Source organism: Rhinatrema bivittatum, chromosome 8 (assembly GCF_901001135.1).
Source record: "Rhinatrema bivittatum chromosome 8, aRhiBiv1.1, whole genome shotgun sequence".
NCBI lineage: Eukaryota > Metazoa > Chordata > Amphibia > Gymnophiona > Rhinatrematidae > Rhinatrema > Rhinatrema bivittatum.
This window is the reverse complement of record NC_042622.1, coordinates 70,653,039-70,678,080: the sequence shown is the minus strand read 5'-3', so window position 1 is coordinate 70,678,080 and position 25,042 is coordinate 70,653,039. Positions and strand designations below refer to the sequence as shown.

Here is a 25,042-nt window from a genome sequence, read left to right as displayed (position 1 = left end):
TGCTGTTGAAATGAACTACTTATTTTATTGTTATGAATATGTATAAAAACAGAAGAATTGCCATGCTGGGTCAGACCAAGATCCATCAAGCCCAGCAATCCTGTCTCTGACAATAGTCAATTCGGGTCACATGAAGTTAGCAAGTAACACATTTAAGACTAATCGGAGAAAATTCTTTTTCACTCAACGCACAACAAAGCCCTGGAATTTGTTGCCAGAGGAGGTGGTTAGTGCAGTTAGTGTAGCTGGGTTCAAAAAAGGTTTGGATAAGTTCTTGGAGGAGAAGTCCATTAACGGCTATTAATCAAGTTTACTTAGGGAATAGCCACTGCTATTAATTGCATCAGTAGCATGGGATCTTCTTAGTGTTTGGGTAATTGCCAGGTTCTTGTGGCCTGGTTTGGGCCTCTTTTGGAAACAGGATGCTGGGCTTGATGGGCCCTTGGTCTGACCCAGCATGGCAATTTCTTATGTTCTTAAGAAACTGGCAGATCCCAAACAGCAGATCTTTTTCATGCTTATCGCTTCCAGGCATAGTGCTGGCTTTCCCTAATCTACCTAGCTAATAATATTTTATGGATTTCGCCTCCAGGAACTTGTCCAAACCTCTTTTAAACCTTGCTATGCTCATCACTTTAACCACATTTTCTGGCAAAAGATTCCACAGCTTAATTGTGTATTGAGTGAAAAGTAGTTTCTACGATTTGTTTTAAATCTGCTGGTTAATTTCATGGAGGGTCCCCTTATTTTAATATTGTATGAAAGGTTAAACAACCAACCCCTATTTACTTGTTCCACCCTACTCATAATTTTTCTATCATATTTCCTCTCAGTCATCCATTTTTCATGCTGAAAAGCCCTAAACTGTGTAGCCTCTCTTCACAAGGGAGCCGTTGCATCCCCTTTATCATTTTTGATACCCGTCTCTGCACCTTTTCTAGTTCTGCTGTCTTTCTTGAGACAGGGTGACCAGAACTGCACACAATGCTCAAGGTGTAGTCACACCATGGATTAATATAAAGGCAATATAATATTTTCCATTTTATGCTCCACTCCTTATTGGATCATTCCTAGCAGTCTACTTGCTGTCTTCACTGCCACTGCACACTAAGCGGAGGATTTCCACAAGGACTCCAAGATCCTGGTGACTCCTGTAGTTAGGATTATTTTTCCATAGACCCATCACTTTGCACTTTTCCATATTAAATTTCATCTGACATTCAGATGCCCAGTTTCCTAGTCTCGCAAGGTCCTTCTGCAGTTCTTCACAACCTGCTGCTGTTTTAACAACTGAATAATGTCGTCATCTAAAACTTTTATCGCCTCATTTTTTGCTCTCATTTGCAGATCATTTATAAATATGTTAAAACAGTTCAGGTCCCAGTACAGATCCTTGTAGTACACCACCAATGAACAACTGTTTCTCCATTTGGAAATCTAACCATTTAGTCCCACCCTCTGTTTCCTGCCTTTTAACAGGTTACCAGTACTCAATGGAACACTGCCTACTACTCCATAACCTTTTCAATGTTCTGAGAAGTCTTTCATGGGGGACTTTGACAAATGCCTTCTGAAAAACTAAGGGGCGGATTTTCAGAGCCCTGCTCGCGTAAATCCGCCCAAAACCGGGCGGATTTACGCGAGCAGGGCCCTGCGCGCCGGGAAGCCTATTTTACATAGGCCTCCCGGCGCGCGCAGAGCCCCGGGACTCGCGTAAGTCCCGGGGTTCTCGGAGGGGGGCGTGTCGGGGGCGTGTCGGGGGCGGGCCCGGTCGTCGCGGCGTTTCGGGGGGCGTGTCGGCAGCGTTTTGGGGGCGGGTACGGGGGCGTGGCTATGGCCCGGGGGCGTGGCCGCGCCCTCCGTACCCGCCCCCAGGTCGCGGCCCGGCGCGCAGGAGGCCCGCTGGCGCGCGGGGATTTACGCCTCCCTCCGGGAGGCGTAAATCCCCCAACAAAGGTAGGATGGGGTTTAGACAGGGCCGGGCGGGTGGGTTAGGTAGGGGAAGGGAGGGGAAGGTGAGGGGAGGGCAAAGGAAAGTTCCCTTCTAGGCCGCTCCGATTTCGGAGCGGCCTAGGAGGGAACGGGGGTAGGCTGCGCGGCTCGGCGCGCGCAGGCTATACGAAATCGATAGCCTTGCGCGCGCCGATCCAGGATTTTAGCCGATACGCGCGACTACGCGCGTATCTACTAAAATCCAGCGTACTTTTGTTTGCGCCTGGAGCGCAAACAAAAGTAGGCTGTTCGCGCTCGTCTGAAAATCTACCCCTAAATACACTATATCAACAGGCTCATGTTTATCTACATGTTTATTTATACCTTAAAGCAATACTTCCTTTTGCTAAAACTATGCTGACTCTTCCCCATGAAGCCATGTCAATCAATATAGTGAGTAATTTTATTTTTTAAGAATTGCTTCTACCGTTTTACCTGGCCTCAACATTAGGCTCACTAGTCTATGGTTTCCCAGATCACCACTGGAGCTCTTTTTAAAAATTGGCATTCCATTGGCCATCTTCCGCATTTCAAATATTGTGGCTGTTTTAGATGATAAGTTACAGATTAGTAGTAACAAGTTTACAATTTCATGTTTGAATTCTTTCAGGAATTTGGGGTGGATACCATCTGGCCCTGGTGATTGCTATTCATTGTCACTTTGCTCTATTAATCTTCCATTACCAAAGAGATTTGCTTCAAATACTCAGAATCATTGTGAGTATGTTTCCAATATCCTCCTCAGTAAAGATTGAGGCAAAGAATTCATTCAGTTTGGGTTTTTTTCCTATTTTCTTGTCCTCCCCGAGCACCCCTTTTACCTCTTGATCACGCAGCAGCCAAACTGACTCCTCTCACATGTTTTTTGCTTTGAATATACTTGAAAAAGTTTTTATTAGTTTTTGCCTCTATGGCAAGGTTCTTCTCAAATTCTTTCTTGGCCTGTCTTACTGTGTTTTACATCTAACTTGCCAGTGCTTATGCTCTTGCCTATTTTCCTCATTTGGGTCTGATTTTCATTTTTTTAAATCTATCCTTTTGGAGTTAACTGCCTCTTTCACCTCACCATTAAACATTGTTTGGTCTTCCTTCAATCTTTTTTAATGCATGGAAAACATTTTATCTAGGGCTTCCAATATGTTATTTTTAAATGCTCACATCTCATTTAATCTAGAGAATTGCTCTTTTTAGTTTATTTCTAACTAATTTCCTCATTCAATCATATTGTCATTTTTTAAAGTTACATACTACTGCAGTAGTTTTACTTAACGTCCTTCCTTCAATGATTATGTCAAATGTGAATGCATTATGATCATTATTGCTAAGTGGCCTCCATCTTACATCAGGTTCTGCATATTACTAAAAACTAGATCTAAAGTTGCTTCCCCTCTCATCAGTTCTAGGACCAGTTGCTCCATGAAACAGTTATTTATTGTCTTTAGAAACTTCTCTAGCATAAGAACATAAGAAGTTGCCTTGCTGGGTCAGACAAGGGTCCATCAAGCTCAGCATCCTGTTTCCAACAGTGGCCAATTCAGGTTACAAATACCTGGCAAGTACTCGAATATTACATAGATCCCATGCTACTAATGTTGGTAATAAGCACTGGCTATTTCCTAAGTCAACATGATTAATAGTTTATGGACTTCTCCTCCAGGAACTTCCAAACCTTTTTTAAACCCAGCTACACTAACTGCCTTAACCACATCCTCTGGCAATAAATTCCAGTGCTTAATTGTGTATTGAGTGAAAAATAATTTTCTCTGAATTGTTTTAAATGTGCTACTTGCTAACTTCATGGAGTGCCCCCTAGTCCTTGTATTATCTGAAAGAGTAAATAACGATTCACATTTACCCATTCATGATTTTATAGACTTTTATCATATCCATCCTCAGCCTTCTCGTCTCCAAGCTGAATGACCCTAACCTCTTTAACCTTTCCTCATAGGGGAGCCATTCCATACACTTTCTCATTGTGGTCACCCTTCTCTGTACATTATCCATTGCAACTGTATCATTTTTGAGATGTGGCAACCAGAATTGCACACAGTATTCAAGGTGTGGTCTCACAATGGAGCGATACAGAGGCATTATGAAATTCTCAGTTTTATTCACCATTCCCTTCCTAATAATTCCTAACATTCTGTTTGCTTTTTTGATCACCACAGCATACTGAGCTGACAATTTCAATGTATTATCCACTATGACACCTCAATCTTTTTCCTGGGTAGTAACTCCTAATATAGAACCTAACAATCGGGCCAATACAGTAAAATGCGCAGGAGAGCCGGCGCTCCTGGGTGTGCAATTTTCTATTCAAATGAGGGCCTGTGGTAATAAGGAGACGCTAGGGACACTAGCACGTCCCTAGTGCCTCCTTATTGAGAGAAGCAGTGGCTGTCAGTGGGTTTGACGCTTAATTTTACCGGCATCGGTTGTCGAACCCGCTGACAGCCACGAGTTCGGAAAATGGACGCCGGCAAAATTGAGCGTCCATCTTCCAACCCGCAAGCTGTGGGCTGATTTTTTTTTTTTTTACGATTTTGTTATTTTGGGGCCTCCGACAGAAAAGCATTTTTTTCTGCTTTTCTGTACATTTGCCTGGTGCCAGCAGGAGTTCATTTCTGAGAGTAAAATGTGCGGTTTCTCTGCACATTTTACTTTCTGGATCATGCAGGACTAACTAATAGGCTTATCAACATGCATTTGCATGTTGCGGGTGCTATTAGTTTCGGGGGGGGGGGGGGGGGGTTTGGCCACGTGTTTTCCACGCGCTATTACCCCTTACTGTATAAGGGGTAAAAATAGCACGTCGAAAACGCGCAGCCAAACGGGGGCTAACGGTGCGTACAGTCAAGCACACCATACTGCATCGGCCCAAATCTAACAATAGCATGGGTTGTTTTTCCCTATATGCATCACCTTGCACTTGCCGTAGACACATGCAAGTGCAGCTAGTTAAGGTAGAGGGGAGTAGCACACATTTCACCAGCAACATCTGGACCAATGTAAATGCTACACATAATTACCTCTTCCTGACAGCACACTGGTGGGAGCTTGCTTAGGCAGGGCAGGCAGCAGCTCTACTTGAGACCAAGCATAAGGGTGCAGGTGGGCTGTGCTGCGCACACCCAGATTATGGATAGCCTTCATATCTCATGCAATATCCTATCAGCCATAAGAAAGATGCTGGAGGGTTGGCAGCTAGACTGGAGAGGCAGGAGTCTTCATGCAGAATTTCTTGTGACAGTAGTGCAAATATGATAAGGGCAATGGAAAATGGGGGTTTTCAGGGGATCCATTGCTTGGCACACTTGCTACACTTGGCAGTGAGGGATGCCCTGGGGCTGGGACATGGGAATCTGATTCTTAAAGACCTGACAGAGAGATGCAGGAAAATAGTGGGGCACTTTTATCTAAGTGTGAAGGGTGGGCAGCTTCTCCATGAGAAGCAGGAAGAATTTGGAATGTCTAATAAATATCTGATTCAAGATGTGGGCACCCATTGAAATTCTACCTATCTGATGCTGCAGAGGTTAGTGGAGCAGCAGACCCCTCTTTTGGAAACAGAGATAGGTATGGATTGCCCATTGGGGCATCATGACTGGGTAGTGATGAGGCAGATGATTCAAATCCTGAAGCCCTTCAACAATGCCATGAAGAATCTGAGTTCCAGAAGCGCCACCTGGAGAAACATAGTAAATATTCTGGAGGAAAAGTTAGTAACATAGTAAATATTCTGGAGGAAAAGTTAGAGGGTTTTCGTGAGCAAGAAGGAATGGAAGCAGAGGTGTTGCAGTTTGTGGACTCCTTGCAATAGCAGGTGAAAGTGACAGTGAAACCTTTGACAAAAAAATAATACTTACATGCTTGCCACACTTTCTGATCCATGAGTGAAAGGGAATCTCACTCTCTAATCCCAGTGTCTCACAAATATGAAGGAGATACTGACATCTAGGGTGCATGCCAGAGGCAGAGAAACAGTGGGAATGTATTGCAGGACAGAGTGGTCATCCCAGACAGTGGTGCAAGAAGTAGCACCCTGCCAGCAACCACTCTCTTCCCTACCTCAATATGCCAAAGCCATGTTGCCCCCATAGATTCATCTCTCCTGCTAAAGCAACTGGCAAGAGAGACTTTTGCCTCACTCCAGCAAAGGAGACCCCAGCAGAAATTTCTATAATATGCTATCTAGCAGAGCCCATCGAGGTCATAGACACTGATTTGCTAGCATGCTGGGCACACAGTCTGGCCAGAATTGGCCAAGGTGGCTCAGCATTACCTTTCTTCCCACAAACCAGTGTGCCAGGCAAACATGTCTCCTCAATGGCAGGAGACATTGAGAGCCCTCATTGTGCAAGGCTGACACCAGAGTTGATGGAAAAGTTGGTCTTTTTGAAAGTCAATATTCCTTCGCTGGGCTTTCCAGAATTTTTTTGTGAGTGGCAAGATGATCGAATGCAACTTGGAGGTCTTGTTGCCACTCTGCTTAGTTGCCATGCCCCTGATGTACCTACCTCCTTGGGGGGGGGAGACTTGCCACTCTGCCTCACTTCCATACCCATATCTTGGGGTATTCTTGCCACTGCAGGTGGCTGCTTTGCACCTCTCATGGTGTCTTGGAATCTTCATGCCACTCTGTGCTGATTTGTCCCTCTATCAGTGCCTGGGGATTTTTCTGCCACGTTTGTTGCTTTGCTCCCCCTTCATGGTATCTTAGGATGTTCATGCCACTGATGGTGCCACTTTGCCCCTTTCATACTGCCTTTGGGGGTTCATGACACTGTTTTCAGTGCCCTCTTTCGAAGCCTTAGGGTGTTCTTGACACTCTTGCTGCTGCTTTACTCTTCTGATGGTGCCTTGGAGAACATCTGCCACCATTGGTACCCTTTTGCAATTTTACAGTGCCTTAGGTTATTTATGCTGCTTTTGGTGCCACTTTGCCACAGTGTTGGTAATTTGGAGTTCTCAACCCACTTTTGATATTTACCCACAAGTTTCATTAGAACTGATTAGAAAACCCTAGTTTTGAAACTCTAAATAGGCTGAATTGCTTCCCCCATTGACATTAATGGGAAACAAACAAATAAACAAAAGCAATTTTTTCATTTGAAACTAAGGAAACAAATGTAGGTAACCTCCGAAACAAATGAACAAAATGAAATGAAAATGTTTTCTCTGCACATCCTTATTGTTGCATTTCTGGCCGCTATGCAGCCTCTCCGCTACCAGAGGACTCTGGTAACCTTGGCTCCAAACTATTCTCCAGCATTCTCTGGCTCTTGTCCTCATCAGGAGGGGACCTCCAGGAGCTCTCTCCCCTGGCTGTCCCAGCCTCCCTTGCCTGCACCACACCCAGACTCCTGTCCTGTCCTACTTAATCCAGTCTGTCCTTCCCCTCAGTACTTCGGCATCGAGTCCTAGCTTTGTCTCCTGGCCTCTGGGCCTTCTGACCCCAGCTTGCTTTTGTCTTGCCTTGTGGCTATCCGGCCTTCTATTCCAAGCCTTGCTCTGTGGCTACCCTAGGCCTCTCTGTTTCCTGACCCTTTGGCCTATTCCTAAGACTCCCAGGTCTCTCTCTGTTTCTAGGCCTCTCTCTGCCTCGCCCCTCAGGGCCTTCCTTGCCTCGTTACCTTCGGACATTCTGTGTTCCATGTTCTGTGTAGTCTTTGTCCTAGTCTGTCTTGCCTTAATTCCTGTTTTCAGAGTCCCATTTCCACACTTGCTTGCACTCAGCTCCTGTATGTTCCAACATTCCAGTTCCAATTATACTTGCATTCACTCCACTCTTACCTGCACCCAGATCTAGTCTGTTCCTACTGTTCCAGTCCATGCTTACCTGCACTCACATCCTGTTTGTTCCAGCGTACCTGCATTCTCTCCACTTTTCCCTGCACTCAGATCCAGTCTGTTCCTGCTGATGAAATCCATTCTTACTAGCGCTCCATTCCAATCTGTTCCTGTGGTCACATGCTCCATTCTGCTCTCACTGGACTGCTCATGCTTAGCCTCCAGCCTTGCCACCCTGCACCATTCCAGGAGGTGATATCTACTACACCCCCTCTATAGCTGCCCTCTGCAACACCTATGCTTCAAGCAGTGGAGAGAGAAACAAAATCAATATGCACCCAGGAGGAAGTTGACATACACCTATGGCAGCAGGGATGGTATTTTATTATAGGAGGTGAAGATTGTGGGAAATTATTTTAAGCAGCTAGGTAGCTTACATGAAGCATTCTGTACCGTAATAGAAATTAGTAAAGCAGAGAATCACTAATATTACTAGTGTAATTATTTGATATAAGGCCTATAAATTCTGAGAATAAATATGCCGTTTATGCCGTTTTTCTTAGCCTACCTGAAACAAAAAACAAGTTATGAGATTAAATATATTAAAGAACATTTACTCAGGAGGCTAACAGTGCAGATAGCAGAGGAAAACAGGACAGTGGCCACTTGGCCACACCTAAATGTTTGCTGATATGATAAGGACAGACAGTTGGGGCCTCAAGAACACGTGGGTGTAGCTAAGAGAAGAAACAAGCAACATGAGACAAACTGAAATCAGAGAAAGAACAGCTTAGAGGAAAAGCTTTTGGACATTACCAGTGGTTAATGAAGTGCCTGATTAACTGTTTCTGGTTTCCCGGCACTGTGTTCCCGTATTTCCAAAGATATCTCAGACTCACATTGGGATTGTGAGGGGAAGTATTTTTGTGGATATTCCTTAATGCAAACTCTAATCTTGAATGCTTTTATGCTTATTCTCAGACTTATAAGTAAACTCCTATACTTGTAAATAAGTATTTTGTGTATTCTGTGACATATAACATCCCAGTCAGCCAACTTTTACAAAGATCAAACACCAAACAGCAGCAGCAAGTTTCAGGGATTTTTTATGCACAGACCTAGCCTGAACCTCATAAAAATGTAGTTCATTCTTGAACAATTATAGTCTGCTGCTCTGAAATAGTTTGCTCACAGCAGATTATAGCATAAAATAAAATACATCAGTTTTGCAATATTTCTTACTGGCCTAGAGAACTACATTTCCCATAATGCTCAGTAAGGTACATGTTCCTTTCATGTTGTGAGTCCTACTCCTCCTAATTCTGAACTGTGATTCATGTCACACGAACAACTACCAGAAAACTGCAAGTGCATCTCTTTCTAGGAAGTGGTTTCAGTATCATGCTTGTAAAATTAGTGAAGCCTGGCTCTAGCCATTTTCATGGTGCAACATTATGAAAAAACATTTTGCCTTCAATAAATGACATGCTCTGTAGTGGCTGTTCAGTAGCAATGTAACAGAGGCTGGATTAGTCTAAGAGAAGGACAAGTCTGAAGAGGGAGAAGATATGATGCAAAACTGGCTCTCACACCCGACATGCAGATGCTACACTCTCTACATGGCTTCTATGTGACCAGCATGGTCACCACATAAAACACAACTTTCCAGACTGCAGAGATTTGGATTGTTTTCAATTTATTAGTTATTTTCATTATCATTTCTAAAATCTGATATTCTGTAATTATTTTATATACTTTTATTATTATTGTATAAAATGTATGTTCTACATCACTTACAAAGATTATCAGTTCTTATTTTTTAGAATGTTGATTATGTACATTTAAAAGAAGATAGTTTGGGTTTTCAGCTACTATTATTGACCTTTAGGGATAATTTTAATGAGCCCACAGTATTGCAGGGTACATGCATGTTTTAGAACCCATGAAGCTTGCAGCTAGTTTTCAGGAAACTAACCGGGTAATTTCCCTTTGAAAATTGTCAATAGGGGTGGGCAAACTTTTTTTTTGAGCAGGGTCACATTACTGGCTCTTGTCTGTGCCAGGGGCTTGAGGAGGGGGTCTCCCTTGGTGCTTCTCGAGCTTAGTCCCCAAGCTGGACAAGAAAGAAAAAAAGATTTCCCTATCCTGGTCCAGCCTGAGGAAGAACATGCCAAGTGTCGCTCCTTCCAATCTGGCCAGAAGTCCACAAGCTGTGAAAGCCCAAGTGTACCTATAGCCACTCTGAGGGGGTGATCTAGTTGAGTAAATACTTATTTAGAGATATATGCCTGTAATTGTCCTCATGATATTCACTGTTTGTATTCCTTACATTACTTGTGACAGTGTATTCTCTGTTTTCAGAAAGTTTAACATATGTACTGATTGTGGTTTATGTGTGTGAAGTGACCTGGATTCTGTGAACTGAGTAAAGTGCCCCAGTATGGACACTAACGTCAATCTTGGTTTGGTAAACAACAGATGAGAACTAAATTATGAATTATGATTTAAGAAATCCTCAATAAAAAAAATGAGAAAATAAAGATAGAAATTGCAAACTGACACAGTTTCAGGGATGGGAAATTGCAGATATTTGTAAAATATGCATGGGAGTGTGAGGACAATTTTCAAAGCAATTTAAACAGATAAAAAAGGATTTTTACAATGCAGCTAAAACTATGTGCATTGTTCCACAAAATGTTGTACTTTTATCTGCATTCACAGGAGACATTCCCGGGAAAGGGATGGTGTGTAGAAAGTAATGTACATAGATGGTGTTACGATTCTACCCGTACGGGTAGCCTCTTACCTCTTTTTCTCTTTCTTTTACGGCCCGGAGGCCACCGACACCTTCTCAGCATGGCTGGAGCCGCTTCGATGCAGGCCTTGTGGCCAGGAGGCCGCCAACGGCGTTCTCACGCAGCCAGGAGACCGGCGATGTTGAGCCCTGTGCGGCGGGGTGTCAGTCCAGTTCTTCTGTGGCCTGGAGGCCGCCAACATTCCCCTGCACAGCCGGGGCCGCTGCCTGTCCCGTGCGGTTCGGAGGCCGCTGACTTTCGGCAGAGCGCGAGAGGGAACTGCCGCCATGCCTTCCATGCGGCTGGAGCCGCTCGGATCATACCCGGTGGCCAGGAGGTCACCGACGGCGTTTCCATATGCTGGAAGCCGCCGACATCATCTTCTCCCCTCCGAGGGAGGGGCCCCGTCCTCAATTTCAACTTCGCGGCATGAAGTCGCCTGCAGCTTGCTTCTCTACGGCCTGGAGGCCGCTGCTCATGCTAGGCCTGGATTCATGGCCTAGCACTGCTCCTGCTTCCCTCAGCGGCAGAGACGCCGCTTTCCAGGGTCCTGCTACTTCCTCCTTAGGCGCGAGGCCATGCCTCTCTTCCATTCTTAAAGGGCCAGTGAGGGAATGGTCCTCCTGATGATATCATCGTGGGAGTCTCTCTTTGGCCCTATAAGAAGGACCTGTCTTCATTGCTTCATTGCCTTCGCAAGGAGCCAGTCCTCTTTTGGACTTCTCTATAATCCAGCTTCTCGTTGGCACTCTGTTCCATGTTGGAATTCCATGTCTTCGTCTTCGTCTTCATCTTCATCAAGATCTCTCATCGGATCCTATGTCTTTGTCTATCCAGTTCCTGATGTTTTGACGTCCTTCTCTCCAGAATTCCTGATGTTCCTGATGTTTTGTCCTTCGAGTTCCTGAAGTCCTGATGTTCCTTTCTCCGGATGTCTTCACATCCTGATCTTCCTTTATCTAGATGTCCTTTGCCTCGGCAGCGTAAGCCTCAAGAAGATTCTGGCTTTTAATCCTTCGAGCTTCAGGTTCCATACTCCAAGTTCGCTCAAGCTCCGCACCGAGCCTTTTACTCTGAGTCACTGGATCCTGAGGTCCTTCCCCATATCCTGAATCCTGTCTGGGTCTTCAGAGCTCCTTGCGTTTGCCTTGTCCATATGAATGAACTCTGCATAACCTGTACCGTATCAGTGTGGTCTGTGCCTTGCCTTGACTGGCTGTGGAGGGCACGCCTAGGTGCAGGCCTCGTCAGAGTCTTTGTCATGGAACCTCCAAGTAATCTGAGTCGGGAACCACCAACGTGGTCCATGACCTGCCTTAATTGGCTGTGTAGGGCGCATGGTGTGGCAGTACCTATTCAGAATTCTTGATCTTGTGACTCTGTCAGAGTCCTTCTCTTCAAGCAACCTGAGTCCGTCTCAGTTCTTCAAGCAACTTGAGTCAGTCTCAGTTCTTCGAACAACCTGAGATCCATCTCAGTTCTTCAACCCCTCAAGTATCCTGAGTCTCGTCTCAACCCTTCAAGTATCCCGAGTTTTGTCTCAACCTTTCAAGTATCGTAAGTCTCGTCTCATCCTTCAAGAATCCTGACTCTTCGTGTGAATCCCTCACGTATCCTGAGTCTTCGTCTTCGTCTGATGTCTTCACCCTTCAGCCTCTGTCCATCCTATCGCATTTGCCGTTCCTGTACAGCAGGTCCGAAAGGGCTACTGAGTGGCTGGAGGGCTACCCCAGAGACCAACATTGCGTAGCTGGGTCTCTTCTATGCGATCAGGCTTGGCAGAGGCCAGGGTCCTGCATCTCCAGCCTGTGCTTGGACACTCCTTGCCTGCCTCGCCTGCCTCAGCGCTTCCCGGAGCTCCTCTGTGGTTGTGTCGTGGCCGAAGGGTACACAATCTCCCAGAGATGGGTCTGCCTCAAGCGTTCCCATAACAGATAGATTACTTTTTCAAATCTCTGTGTATTATTTTCCTTTAAAATAAAAAAGTACCTGCAGAAAAAGTAGCTGCTTATGTCTGCAGGTACGTTACACCTACAGCAAGATTCAAAGCCAAAGGATATTCACACTTTAGCTTTGATAACTGGTGCAACGCCTTCAGATAAAAAAAAAAAGTACCCATGGACCAAGGACAATTTAAAAATTTCCCCAAAAGGTATAAACACCAGGCAATAATGATTAAAGAGATCATGAATGTCCACAGCTGCAGAGAGCAAGCCCATCTCATCATGCACTGGGCAGGCACACTGAAGCAAAAGAATATGATTCTGGATTTTAGTTCACCACAGTCCACATAGGTGTGCCCAGGCTCCCATTGAGATCTCATCCCAATGCTTATTCTCATCTGGAACTATCTAACCTGGGGGGTGGGGGGGCAATTTTCCAATTGTCCACATTGTGACAAATACCACTAGTACTTCTTACCCATAGGCTTGGCATCAGTGCATGCGTGCGTTCACTTGTGAAATCTGGCCAGGACATTTGCACCTGCTCTCTGTGCAGGGAGTTCATGGAAAACAGCACGCGTAGAGTTGCAAATGCAGTCTAATGCATTATTTTTCAATCCTGCCCACAACATTCTCCTCTTCCCTCATTCCCACCCCCCCAGCCCCAGAATACCTCTCCTAAATGCAGCTAAAGGTATGTGTGGAAATGAAGAGTGCATGGGGGTAACTTGCTGGTGTGACGGATACTACCCTTAACCAATAAGCCTTGATACTGTTGATGCAACTCTATCATTGCTCTCTGCTTCAACGGCAGGGGGGAAAGGGGAATTTAATTCGTACAGTGACTAATGAGGACCCCTGACTTTTATGGTCTGGGGAAATAAGCATGGGGGTAACTTGCTGATGCAGCAGTTACTACCCTTGACCAATAAGACTGATATTTTGATGCAACTCCAACATTGCTCTCTGCTTCAACGGCAAGGCGTAACGAGGAACTGGATTCAAACAGCAACCAACGGGGGCCCTGACTTTTATGGACTGAGAAACTGATAAGCAGCAGACACTACCATAAGCTTAGTGGGCAGACTGGATGGACTATTTGTCCTTTTTTGCCATCATTTCTATGTTTCTATGATACAGGACATGTGCTTTCAGCCTTATTGGGGGAGGGAAGTTTTCAGACTGTCAATTTATGTGCATAAATCACTATTTACCCATTCAAATAGTTTTGAAAATTGTGCTCTGTGAGGTCCATATTCAAACGGTTTGTCCACGTTAAGTTTGGCGCTTAGTCATGTTCACTATCTCCAACTTACGGTATCCGGGTAAGTTTTTCCCCAGAGAAAAGCTAGATAACTCAGAGCTGGTCCAGGATAAGTTATTCAAATAATGCATCTGCTATCTAAAACTAAATATTTAGATAAAAAAAAATCAAAGTTACAAGTAATATCCGCATAGGTTTAGGACTGCTACAAGGCACAGCCAAACTTATCTGGATAACTGAGCTGGCTAACACTGAATAATATGACAGATCTAAATGTATCAATGCCACATACACAGTGTTAAATAATCCAAAAAATCAAAAAGGAACCAAAAAGGTTCACTCACTGTGAAAAACGTTTATGGGTGTACTATTACTGAGCTTTTGTATTTTTAATAATTATTTTTTAAAAATGTTTTACACCTACACGAACTGTGGAATTCTGTTTATGAATTGTAACCAGAAAAAACACTGAATAATGGCATTATTTGGCTAAGTTGTTCAGATATGCCAGCCACGCCCTGGGACCCCCATTGTCTATGATGTTTCAAACAAAAGTACATCTCTACTGCTTACACAGTCCAATGTTTGTATATATCTGTGAGGGAAAGCACTGGATTACAGAACTGGTTATAGTATATATCCAGTATATATTTAACGGTATGTAGACTGAAGTTACAGAAATTGGCAGACAGCGTTTCATACAAAAGGAGAATGATCTCAGTGATACTATACATTACAACTTTACTTTGCTGGATTTCACTGCCTTGTTGCAGAAATATGACTGTTTGGTTACTGCTCTGTTAGTCCCATGAGCTAAGTATTACGAGAAACAAGATATCTAGAAGAAAACGCAGAACATTTTTAAAAAGCACAAATGTAATGGAAGTCTTACTCAATAGTTGTCTGATCCAATATGCCTGTTATTGGGATCCCATAAAACTGCTGCATGGCAGCGACTGCAGCCTGCATGGCCTTCCCTGAGTGCAGAGCTGACATACGCACATCATATGGAAGCATATAGCCATATGTTTTCAACCAACTCTGAAAAACAGGAAAAATGGGTACACAATTATGCAAATTAGCAAACTCAGAAATCCACCATTGATGAGTCTGACCTGTATTGACTCAGTCTGACCTTGCAAGTTCTGATTCTCCATCTTCATTAAACTATTAAGCTTTTCCTGTGTATTTAAAACCCCTTTGCAATACAAAATGATATGGCATATATTTCTTCCGTACCAACCATCAGCAAATATTTTGCAATATGCATTTCTTTATGTTGTTTTTGTTCTTAGGGAAAAGACTTGCCAGTGGTGCCACTGACAGAACCAATCACAGAGAGGAGTTACTCTCTACTTCCTCATTGCAGCTTGTTTCTGTTTTCAACGGGACTCTGCGCACACTGCAAGCGTACCTGCTCTCCTAGTATTTTCAATGAGTGCTGACAAATCCAGACCCAGGTAATCCAGTTCTATAGGAAGACTGGCCATTCCTGGTTTCTGATTCTTGGACTTGAAATCAGCATTGCAGATACCAAAATGAAATGGAATGCGACTGGAGGGGGTCAGAAAGGAAGGGCTGGCCTAAAGGCACCCTCTAGTAATTGCATTGCTTATCAAACATAATGTTACATGACTCAGCTCAGTAGTCAAAGGGTTTCTTCAGCCTCGTTCAGGACTTAGCAAGGCAAAACCCAAGTTCTGAATTTCCCGCCCTGCCAACAGGATAAATTTTAGCTGGATAAGTCATTACCTGGATTAAAAAGCAGCAGCCCAGGGGCATCTGGGGGTGGAGCTTAACATTTAGCGCTAACCGGCTGAATTTAGCTGGATGGAATCTGGCCAGAATGGAGGGCAGGTCAGAAGTTATCCTGGTAAACTTACCCTCCTAAATACAACTGGATATAGTCAGCAGGACTTAACCAGTTAAGTTTTCCCGCTCCATATCCAGGTCCAAGTTAATTTGCTGCTCCCTGTGCTGCTCAACATTGACCTCTCTGACTTTTAAATAGATTTCTTTCTGTGCAGAGTCTTAAAGTCTCAAAATGTACTCCGTGGAAATTTTACAGCTTCAGTGCACTATAGATTAAATCTAATCATATATTATAGCTAGGATTCTGTTTTTAGGTTTGAAGCTAACACACACAGATAAAACACACCGATGCAACAAAATAAAATAGATGTTTATTAAACAGTGAAAAAACACGAGTACCCTCTTACCCCTCCCTTTGCCTGCCTTAGATTCTTCACTCTGATTTTGTGCCTTTTCCATGCTGCAGAAGTTATTGGGGGAAGGGAGGTGTGGAATGTGCTACGTAAGGGACGTCTGCTACTGGCACGTGAGTACCGGTGTCGGTTACTGGAGGTAATGTGAATATTGTTTCATATGTATATATGTTTTCTCGCAGGGGGGGGTCCCCACTATCACAGGGGGAGGGGGTGTTGCTGCAATAATAAGGCCCCTCCCCCAAAAAAGCATTGTGGCTCTATGGCGCTTTCTTTTGTGTTGCGGCCAAACACCTGACTTCACGGGACCACCATCATCTTAATTGGCCACTGTTTCCCCCCCCCCCCCCAAAAAAATGCAGCCAAATGGGGAGGTTGAGCAGGGGTCAGTGTTGACCCCTGTTTTAACCCGGAGCAGCCAGTTGAGGCGTCGCGACTCCCCCAAAAATAAAAAATAAGTGCAAATATGTGCGCGGTGGCAGCTCCACCCCCCACCCCCCCGAAGTCTAACCCTCCCCTGGCAGCTCAAACAATGATGCCAATTCAAAGTAAAGGCAAGAAGCTCCATTTTGATTGCCTTACTCACTCATTTAAATAAACTTTCAAACTGTAATGCATATCTACCAGCATAGAAAACTGAAATGGAGATACTGGAAAAGGTAAACAGAGGGTCTGTATTTTTCAGTGACAAAAATTATTTCAGAGAGAGAGAGAGAGATAATCATGTTGGGGCACTGAAACCTATGATGACAAATCAAACAGAAGGGCTGCATGCACCCTGAACACTTAGCCTAGCCCTCACTGGAGTATTAGCAACATTACATATCAAGAGGTCCACTGCCTTCAGAAACACCACATCTTAGCATTGCACAACAATGAAACATCGTTCTCCACTTCATCCCTCCTAAGATTAGGTGCCCAGATAGTTATATATAGCACAGTACTGAGCAACTTTGCACAGAAAGAGAAGAGGGACACAAAAACACACCATTATCCTGGATCACTCATTTCTAAATGAAAATGTATTTATCTTTAAATAAGTCAATGAGGATGGACATTATGGGGCAGATTTTAAAAGCCTTGCGCGCATAGGGGGGTTACGCGCACCGAGCCTATTTTGCATAGGCCCAGCGACGCGTGCAAGCCCCGGGACGCACGTATGTCCCGGGGCTTGAAAAAAGGGGCGGGGTGTGGGCGGTCCGGGGCGGGGGCATGGCCAGAGGCCTCCGTGGGGCCTCTAGGCTGGTGCGCGCAACCTACGCCTGCCCGGAGGCAGGCATAACTTGCAAAACAAAGGTATGGGGAGGGGTAGGAAAGTTCCCTCTGAGGCCGCTCCAATTTCGGAGCGGCCTCAGAGGGAACAGGGAACGACATTGGGGCTCCCCTAGGGCTCGGCACGCGCAAGCTGCACAAGTGTGCACCCCCTTGCGCGTGCCGACCCCGGATTTTATAACATGCGCGCGGCTGAGCACGCATGTTATAAAATCGGGCGTAGATATTAAAATCTGCCCCTATATCCCTTCTTTCTAATCAGTGTGGCTTGATCAGCAATTGGCTCTTGGCACTGGTTTGCATTCTGAAAGGCAACAAGCATTGCATCATTTCTATCTCCATGTGGTCAGTTGGATCACTTGGGTTTCCCCTTTGCCTGACTGACCTTGGCAGAGAAGCTGGAAGTTCATGTAATGTAAGAATGTTTCAGATTCCTCCTGCTGTTCCAGCTGGGTGGGTCCTATGGCTGGCACTGGGTTCCCTGACAGATATTCCTACCTAGACCAGTAATATTCTCATTTCACTCTTATGTGTGCATATCATTTTAGCTATTAGTACAAATTGTGTTTTGTTGTTTTGACCCAGCAGTTTCCTCCTGCTCCTTTGCACTTCCAGCTCAATCAGAACCAAGGCTGGAGGAGGTGGATGTTAAAAAGGAGGGAGAATACACATTTTTTAGAAGAAAATTGAAAACATACTTTTAAATAAGTATATGGAACTTAGTTTTATGTATAATTGTTTGTTTGGTTCGATTTTATTATGTATGTTTGTTTTGATCTTATTGAGGTAGCTATTGAGCCACTGTGCAGCTTGGCTAATTAGCCAGATAAACATATCCAGCTAACTTAGCCCATATATTCAGCGGTGTGGCTGCACCACTGAATAAATCTGACTATTTTAAAGTTGCTAATAGGACACACTATTTCCTGCAAACAAAAAATTCATGAAATTTTTTTTTTCATTTCATTTGAAATGAAACAAAAATGGGCTTATTCATCACACTTTACTGAGGAAAACAGACAACTGAGTGGGATCAGAAAAATACATATTTTGTCCCCTGGAATTTTACAATACATTTACAGGGAAAATTCAACCAGAAACAAGCACCAATTTGTAAAACTCCAGGTTGTAACAGCAGAAATCTTTTCTTTTTAACCTGAGACAATCTAGAAACATCAGGGAAAATACGAACCTTGGAATCATGAAATAAATCTTCTCTATTATGTAAAAAATGTTTAAGATATAATCCCTCTCGATCTGGAACACTCTCGATCACTCTCGATCTGGAACAACTGCCTACAATCTATCACTAGTCTCCTCGACAGTCTAAATTTGGTCCTTAATGCCGGTAAGACCGAACTCCTCCTCATTTCCTCCAACCAAGACAACCTTCCGTCACAGACTCACCACAACCACCTCCTCACCCATACTCAGGTTAGAGATCTTGGGGTAATACTTGACAACCGCCTTAATCTAAAGAATATTATCAACACCATATCCAAAGACTGCTTCCACAGACTACAGGTATTAAAAAGACTCAAACCTCTCCTATATTTCCACGACTTTAGGACAGTTCTTCAATCCTTGATATTCGCCAAAATAGACTACTGCAGCGCTCTTCTCACAGGACTACCCAGCTCAACCACCAAGCCACTACAGATGATACAGAACACCGCGGCCAGAATCTTGACCAGCACCAACAGGAGAGATCATATTACGCCCATCCTCCGAAACCTACACTGGTTACCAGTCAACCTCAGAGTCCTACACAAATCATTAACTTTAATACACAAATCCATCCACAATCTCCTTCATCTCGACCTTGAAATCCCTCTCAAACTCCATACCTCCAATAGACCAATGAGAGAAATCTACAAAGGAGCGCTACAAGCCCCTCCAACCAAAGCCACACATCTCATCTCATCCAGGGACAGAGCTTTTTCGACAGCAGGCCCAGCCATCTGGAACAACCTCCCCGCAGAACTCAGGCTGGAACCTTGCCTACTAACATTTAAGAAAAAACTCAAAACTTGGCTGTTCCGCCAAGCCTTCCCGGATCCCTTGGACACACATTAGGTGTTTAATCTGCTCACGAACAATGGAACCTCCCTCCTCCTCTGAATACCTCATTTGCATTGGTACTTCCTCTAATAAGTGGACTAACACTAGACCGGATTCTGTTATGTCTCTCTTTTATTTAATCTAAGTTGATGCCCTCTTCGGGCCTTTTCTTCCAGCTGCCTAAGCTTCCAAGTTCACGGTCCTCGTTAAATGTAACTTTTGTTTCTTTGGTTTTCTTTGATTATGAAAAAAGTTGTTCCTCCCGTTTTTCAATTATCTACCCCTGTTCGATGTAAACCGATCTGATATGTTATTTAACCATGAAGGTCGGTATAGAAAAATGTTAAATAAATAAATAAATAAATAAATAAATAAATAAATAAATAAATAATCCTGATCAGAGTCTAATGCTAAAGTCACAATAAGAATTGCTGGAGATATAGCTTCATCATCACATTTTTCCACCTCCGCTGGTAAGAAGATCCATGGAAACCTGAGGTGCGTTCACTTTGTGAGCACCTTTTCTCATAGCAAATAGTAAACCTTAGAAATGGGGAGTATTAAGTTTTCCGGAATCTTCACTATCTCTAAGAAATATGATCTCAACATTTCAATAGGAGATATATTTTTCTTTTGGAAGTTAATAAACCACAAACTACATCTCCTTATCACATTCTTCAAGTTCTTAATTTTATTTGTCAAGAAAAGATGACCTTGTGAAAGAGTCCTCACAGATTCTTGAACAGCTGTGGTTTTATCTTCCAGCACTTTAACCTTTTGGGAGAATACTTCAAATTGTTCCCGGCGATTTTGTAAATTTAATGAAAAACCCTGTTGTTAAACCACAAATTGACCCACTTGTAGGGAAAGCTTAGATAAAGCCTCTCAAATTACATCCAATGTAACAGTCTGAGGTTTACAAAGTAAAAACCATTGTACCTCAGCCGACGAAGACAAGTCTCCACTCTGGAGAAGAATGAGAAGAATGAGAAGAAAGAGCAGGGGAGCAGCTCAACATGGCTTCCGCCTTTCCAGGCAATGCCAGACCCACAGCTCTCAATGACCGTGGCTCTGGACTTGCCACTGCTTCCAAGGAGTTCGCCGCATCAGCGTCTGGCCATGCTAAAGTCATACCCAAAGCCTCCAATACTGGTGATAGTAACATAGGCTGGAGGGGAGTTCTACGCTGCTCCGGGTGAAGTCATACCTCTAGGTCTGGGAGGAGAATGGGTGCATCTGCAGTGGGTTCAACCTCCAACGACCTACCTCTGGAGAGAGAAACAGGGCTGAGATGATGATCCATAGGCCCGGATGTGGTAGCGATTTCCAAAACACTCGGATAGGCATGGTCCTTACCCTTCCTCTTGCCCATAGGAGAAAAAACAAGGTAAACTCAGCAAAAAGATATTAAAGATAAGAACGAGGAAGGGACCTCCTAACAGTGAGTAGCCATCTTGGATTCTATCTCATTTTATAAGAGATTATTCTCCTGTTATATCTGTGCAATTACATTTATATTTGTTGATTACTGTTTTTTTTCTGGTTTTCTGTAAAGAATTTTGTGAGTACATACTCTTGATGCAAACTTTTCACCAAAACATGGCCATGTTGGGTAGTTTTTAATGTATTATTTATTACTCTTGTTTTATCTACTGTATATAAATAAAAGCCATATGTTGGTTGGTCTTTTGTGTCTGTCTGTGGCCACAATAGGGCCCTCTGTACAGTGGAAGGCATACTGCGCAAAGACAAGATGCCCTGTCTGCAAAGTCCTATGGGACTGGAAGACAAGTGGCATGACCAAGAGGCAACAAGAAAGATACCCCGTGGGATGAGAAGAAAAGGTCAGAAGCAGGTAGCAGGGACAAAGGGACAGCAAGGAAGAGGTTAGATGTAGCAGGTGGGAAGAAAGGGGTTGTGTACAGATGGTGGGGAAGGACAGTGCTGAAAATCTGAGTAATCCCAGGTTGTTTTGGCTAGTTATATTAATATATTTAATGCAGATTGTTACGGGTCCCAGAGTCTGGGAACCCCAAATGGGGAGCGGCACAGGACCGCAAGGCAGGGCGTGGGACAAGTCAAGGGCCGGACTTCCACCTAGCTAGCTCCCTCTCCCGCAGGTTGAGTCCTTGGGTTCTGTGAGGCCAGTAGGTCTCTGTGGTGACAATACATCATAGTGGTGAATCTACATAGGCAGGAACACGACTAGGCCTGGCAAGGACAGACAGGCAAGGCTGGAGACAAGACTTGGACAGGCAGGGAGGCAGGCTTGGCTGGCAGGACAAGGCTTGGACGAGGCAGGTAGGACAATTAGCAGGACCTGGAACTAGACAAAACTCAGGTAAGGCAAAGCAAGGACAAGACTCTGGTACAGACAGGACTGGACAGGATACTGGAACAGACAGGGCAAGACTTTGGTACAGGCAGGCCTGGACAAGCTACTGGAACAGATAGGACAAGACCAACAAGGCAGACTAGGGCAGGAGTTAGACAAGGCAGACAAGGAAAACATCTAACAAAGAACACAGAAGCCCAAAGGCAGCAGGGCTTAGAATAGGCCCAAAGACCTCAAGACAGGGAACAAGGCAGGATAGACCCAAGGGCCTCAAGGCATGGCAAAAGACAGAAGGTCTATGGGCCACAAGGCAAGGCAGATGATCCATAAGCCACAAAGCAAGGCAAGGCAAAGCAGGCCTGTAGGCCACAAGGAAAGACAAGAACAAGGGTCAGGTCATGGAGCCAGAAGTGACACCATGAAAAGAACAAGGAGCTTCTGACAAAGTAGGGTTACATAGGACTAGGACTTGGGCATGGCAAGGGCAGTGAGGAGGAACTTGACAAAACTAGAGTTGAGGCTTACTGAGGACCTCTGCTGGTGGGGAGGTGTCATGAAGGTACGATAATGCTGCATAGCAGGCAACATCCTAACATAGATGTCTTTGTTTTCTGCTTTGCTCGTTTGTACAGCTGTATTTTCAAAATAAACTGGAGAGTAACTCCTTGCAGTTTGAGAATCTTATATAAATATTTTGATTGTTTTAGCTCCACTCTTCCTATTTAATCAATAAAAGATATCACAACTGCCAAAATATCTGTTCTTTCTTGGGACCAATTCAGCATCAAACATTTTTAAACCAAAGTAAATAAGCAAAATAACTCACACCAAAACAAATTAAATAGCGAAAACAAATGTTTATTGGCAAGAAGAATGCCTTGGGCCTGGGATCAATGGCAATAAAAGCTGCCTATGGGCAAAAATGACTAAAGGGCTCCTCACATGAACTGGCTTCCTCACAACTAAATTCAAACTGCAGTTTACAATTGCACTTTCTGGATTTTGTTCATGACAGAGTGAAAACAAACTTGTATCAACCTCCTTTTGGCAGGATGGCTTAGTGTGAAACGTTGTTGTTTTGGTTTATTTTCACCTTGTTTCTTATGTGATGAGAAAGCAGGTGGACTCTGGTTTGGTCAGGGTGTGAACGGTGATCAAGGGGGTCTCTGGCCAGCTCTAATTCCACTTGGTGAGATGATCTTGTTGATTGTAGAATAATTTAACAGGCGACCCCTCCAGCACATCTCTGCCTCTGTAACCATAATTATTTTGCAGCAGTGACAGGATAAGGAGTCAGAGCCTTCCTCATGTTTTGCATGAGGCACTGTGATTTGTACTCCGAGGTCAGTGCGCAGCAGGGTCGGCAGATTAACTTGGCCAGAAGACATCCTCAACCTCTGTTTTAAGAGTCAGAATCCTATACAGGTAGCAGCAAGATGAAAAGTTTGGTTTCACTGCTCGTCACTCCATTACATGCGCTATTGCATGAAGTATGAACAGCTACTTTGCACCTGATTTGACTCCCATCTAGTGGTGAAAGCCAGTATTTCACCCTTTTCCAGCACGTAATTGACCTTAATCACCTCTCGTACAGGGATTTCAATTAGGCCCATAGGGCTCAATTCACTTGACTTCAAAACTTACAAAACTTTCTGGTAGAAAGATGTTTGTTCATCTTGACAAATAAAAAGATTCAAAGCGTATGTTTAAAAAATGTGGTTCAGACACCCTGTGTACCTCAGAAAAACTGAATCACCCCCTTTATGTGTGTTTTTAGACCTCTCCCTACTTTGCATCACACATTATGTGATCTGCTTCATTACAAAACATGCTGCTCATTATCCCTCTCCAGACATCATCAACATCTTGAACTGGACAGAAGTTCTCTGCACATGTAACCAGCACGAAGACAGCAATTATGAGGCGAGAAGCTAAAAATGTTTACCAACATTTTAAATTACCAAACTGCCTCATTGAAATATGCTCAAAAACACTTACACAGATCCATTCTACAGGAATCAATAGAGAAAGAAGGATAAAGCAAAGTAGACATATTTTATTTATAGGAAACTTTTCAAAAGCTCTCAGCACGTAAAATTGGTAGCATACACACGCACAAGCAGTATTTTTTAAAAGCCTGAAGTATCACATATTAGCAGTGTGACATGTAAATGTCAACAAAAAATAGGGACGGTGTAAGGATGTTGCGGGGAAAAGGTTTGGAAGTTTGCAGAAAAGTTAGCATTTTGTAGGTGGTATTCATGCACACACTGTTTGGTGCAAAATGTATTAACGGGCCAAACCTTAGTGACCCCTGCAATCCATTTGCCCCAAATAACACACACACTCTTTTACATTTGCTGAGTCAAGGAAACGAAATCTCAGTTGTCGTTTATCTGCAGTTTTTGGTGGGAGGGCTGGGTTAACTGGTGAGCGGTCAGGATAAAGTGGCGAAGGGTGGAGGTGAACTGGTGGAGGTATGGATGAACCAGTGGAGGTATCATCAGTAAACTAGAGATTAAGGGCATACGAACAAGTAAGTATTTTCATAAGCGGAGTACGCATGTACTTTATAAAATTCCTGCCTTTACATTTAAACCACAGTATTATTTTGCTCATACAAGATGTGAGTGTAGAAAGGATGCAGTTTCATGCATTAAAAAAAATGTGTGTACTGAAACATACATATGCAAGATTTTATAAACTGTGTAGCTGCTGCCACACAGTTTGTAGAATACAGGCATAATTCTGTGTGCACATATTTATGCGTATATGTGCTGGCTTATGCACACTATTTAAAATTACCCTCCCTATGAGCAAAAACACTGTTATAATTTTTTTTAATTTATATTATGCCTTTTAAAAATTGTTTGTTTATGCAATTTCAAACAAATATACAAAAATAATCTTGAAACAACATGGGATAAAGAGTAAATATTACAAACAAGAAGCAAAAATTAACAGGAAAAACTAATTTGACTCTATTTCCCCCCTAGTCCACAAGACAGGCTCCAAGTTCACCACCCTGGGAATTTAAACAAACAAACAATACATTATACGCTTTTAGGAAACAACAGAACAAAATCCAGGAGAAGCTTTAGCTAAGGGTTCTAATGCCAATTATTAGGGAATCAAGCGAGACTAGGGAGATCATTATGAATGTTTAGAACCACCTTATCACTCAGAACATGGATAACTGAGAAGGTTAAAAAAAAAGTATAGGAGTGATCTTCATACTTGACAAAGCATTTGCAAGGAAATTTTAACATGAAAAAGGCCCCAATCTGAAGTATTCTAGGTCTAAGAAGCAAAAATTATTGCCTCTTCTTCTGCATTTGTTTTGAAACATCCAGAATAACCCGTAC

The 25,042-nt window shown here is 43.6% G+C and overlaps 1 protein-coding gene across 1 annotated transcript in view; it reads right to left on the bottom strand.

The window, feature by feature from the left end:
- The window catches only part of MMP24 (matrix metallopeptidase 24), a 131,481-nt gene that overhangs the window by 65,426 nt on the left and 41,013 nt on the right, over nucleotides 1-25,042 (bottom strand). The window contains exon 2 of the mRNA XM_029612598.1: nucleotides 14,677-14,825. Coding sequence (XP_029468458.1) covers nucleotides 14,677-14,825 — 149 coding nt within the window. The remainder of the gene's footprint in view (nucleotides 1-14,676; nucleotides 14,826-25,042) is intronic.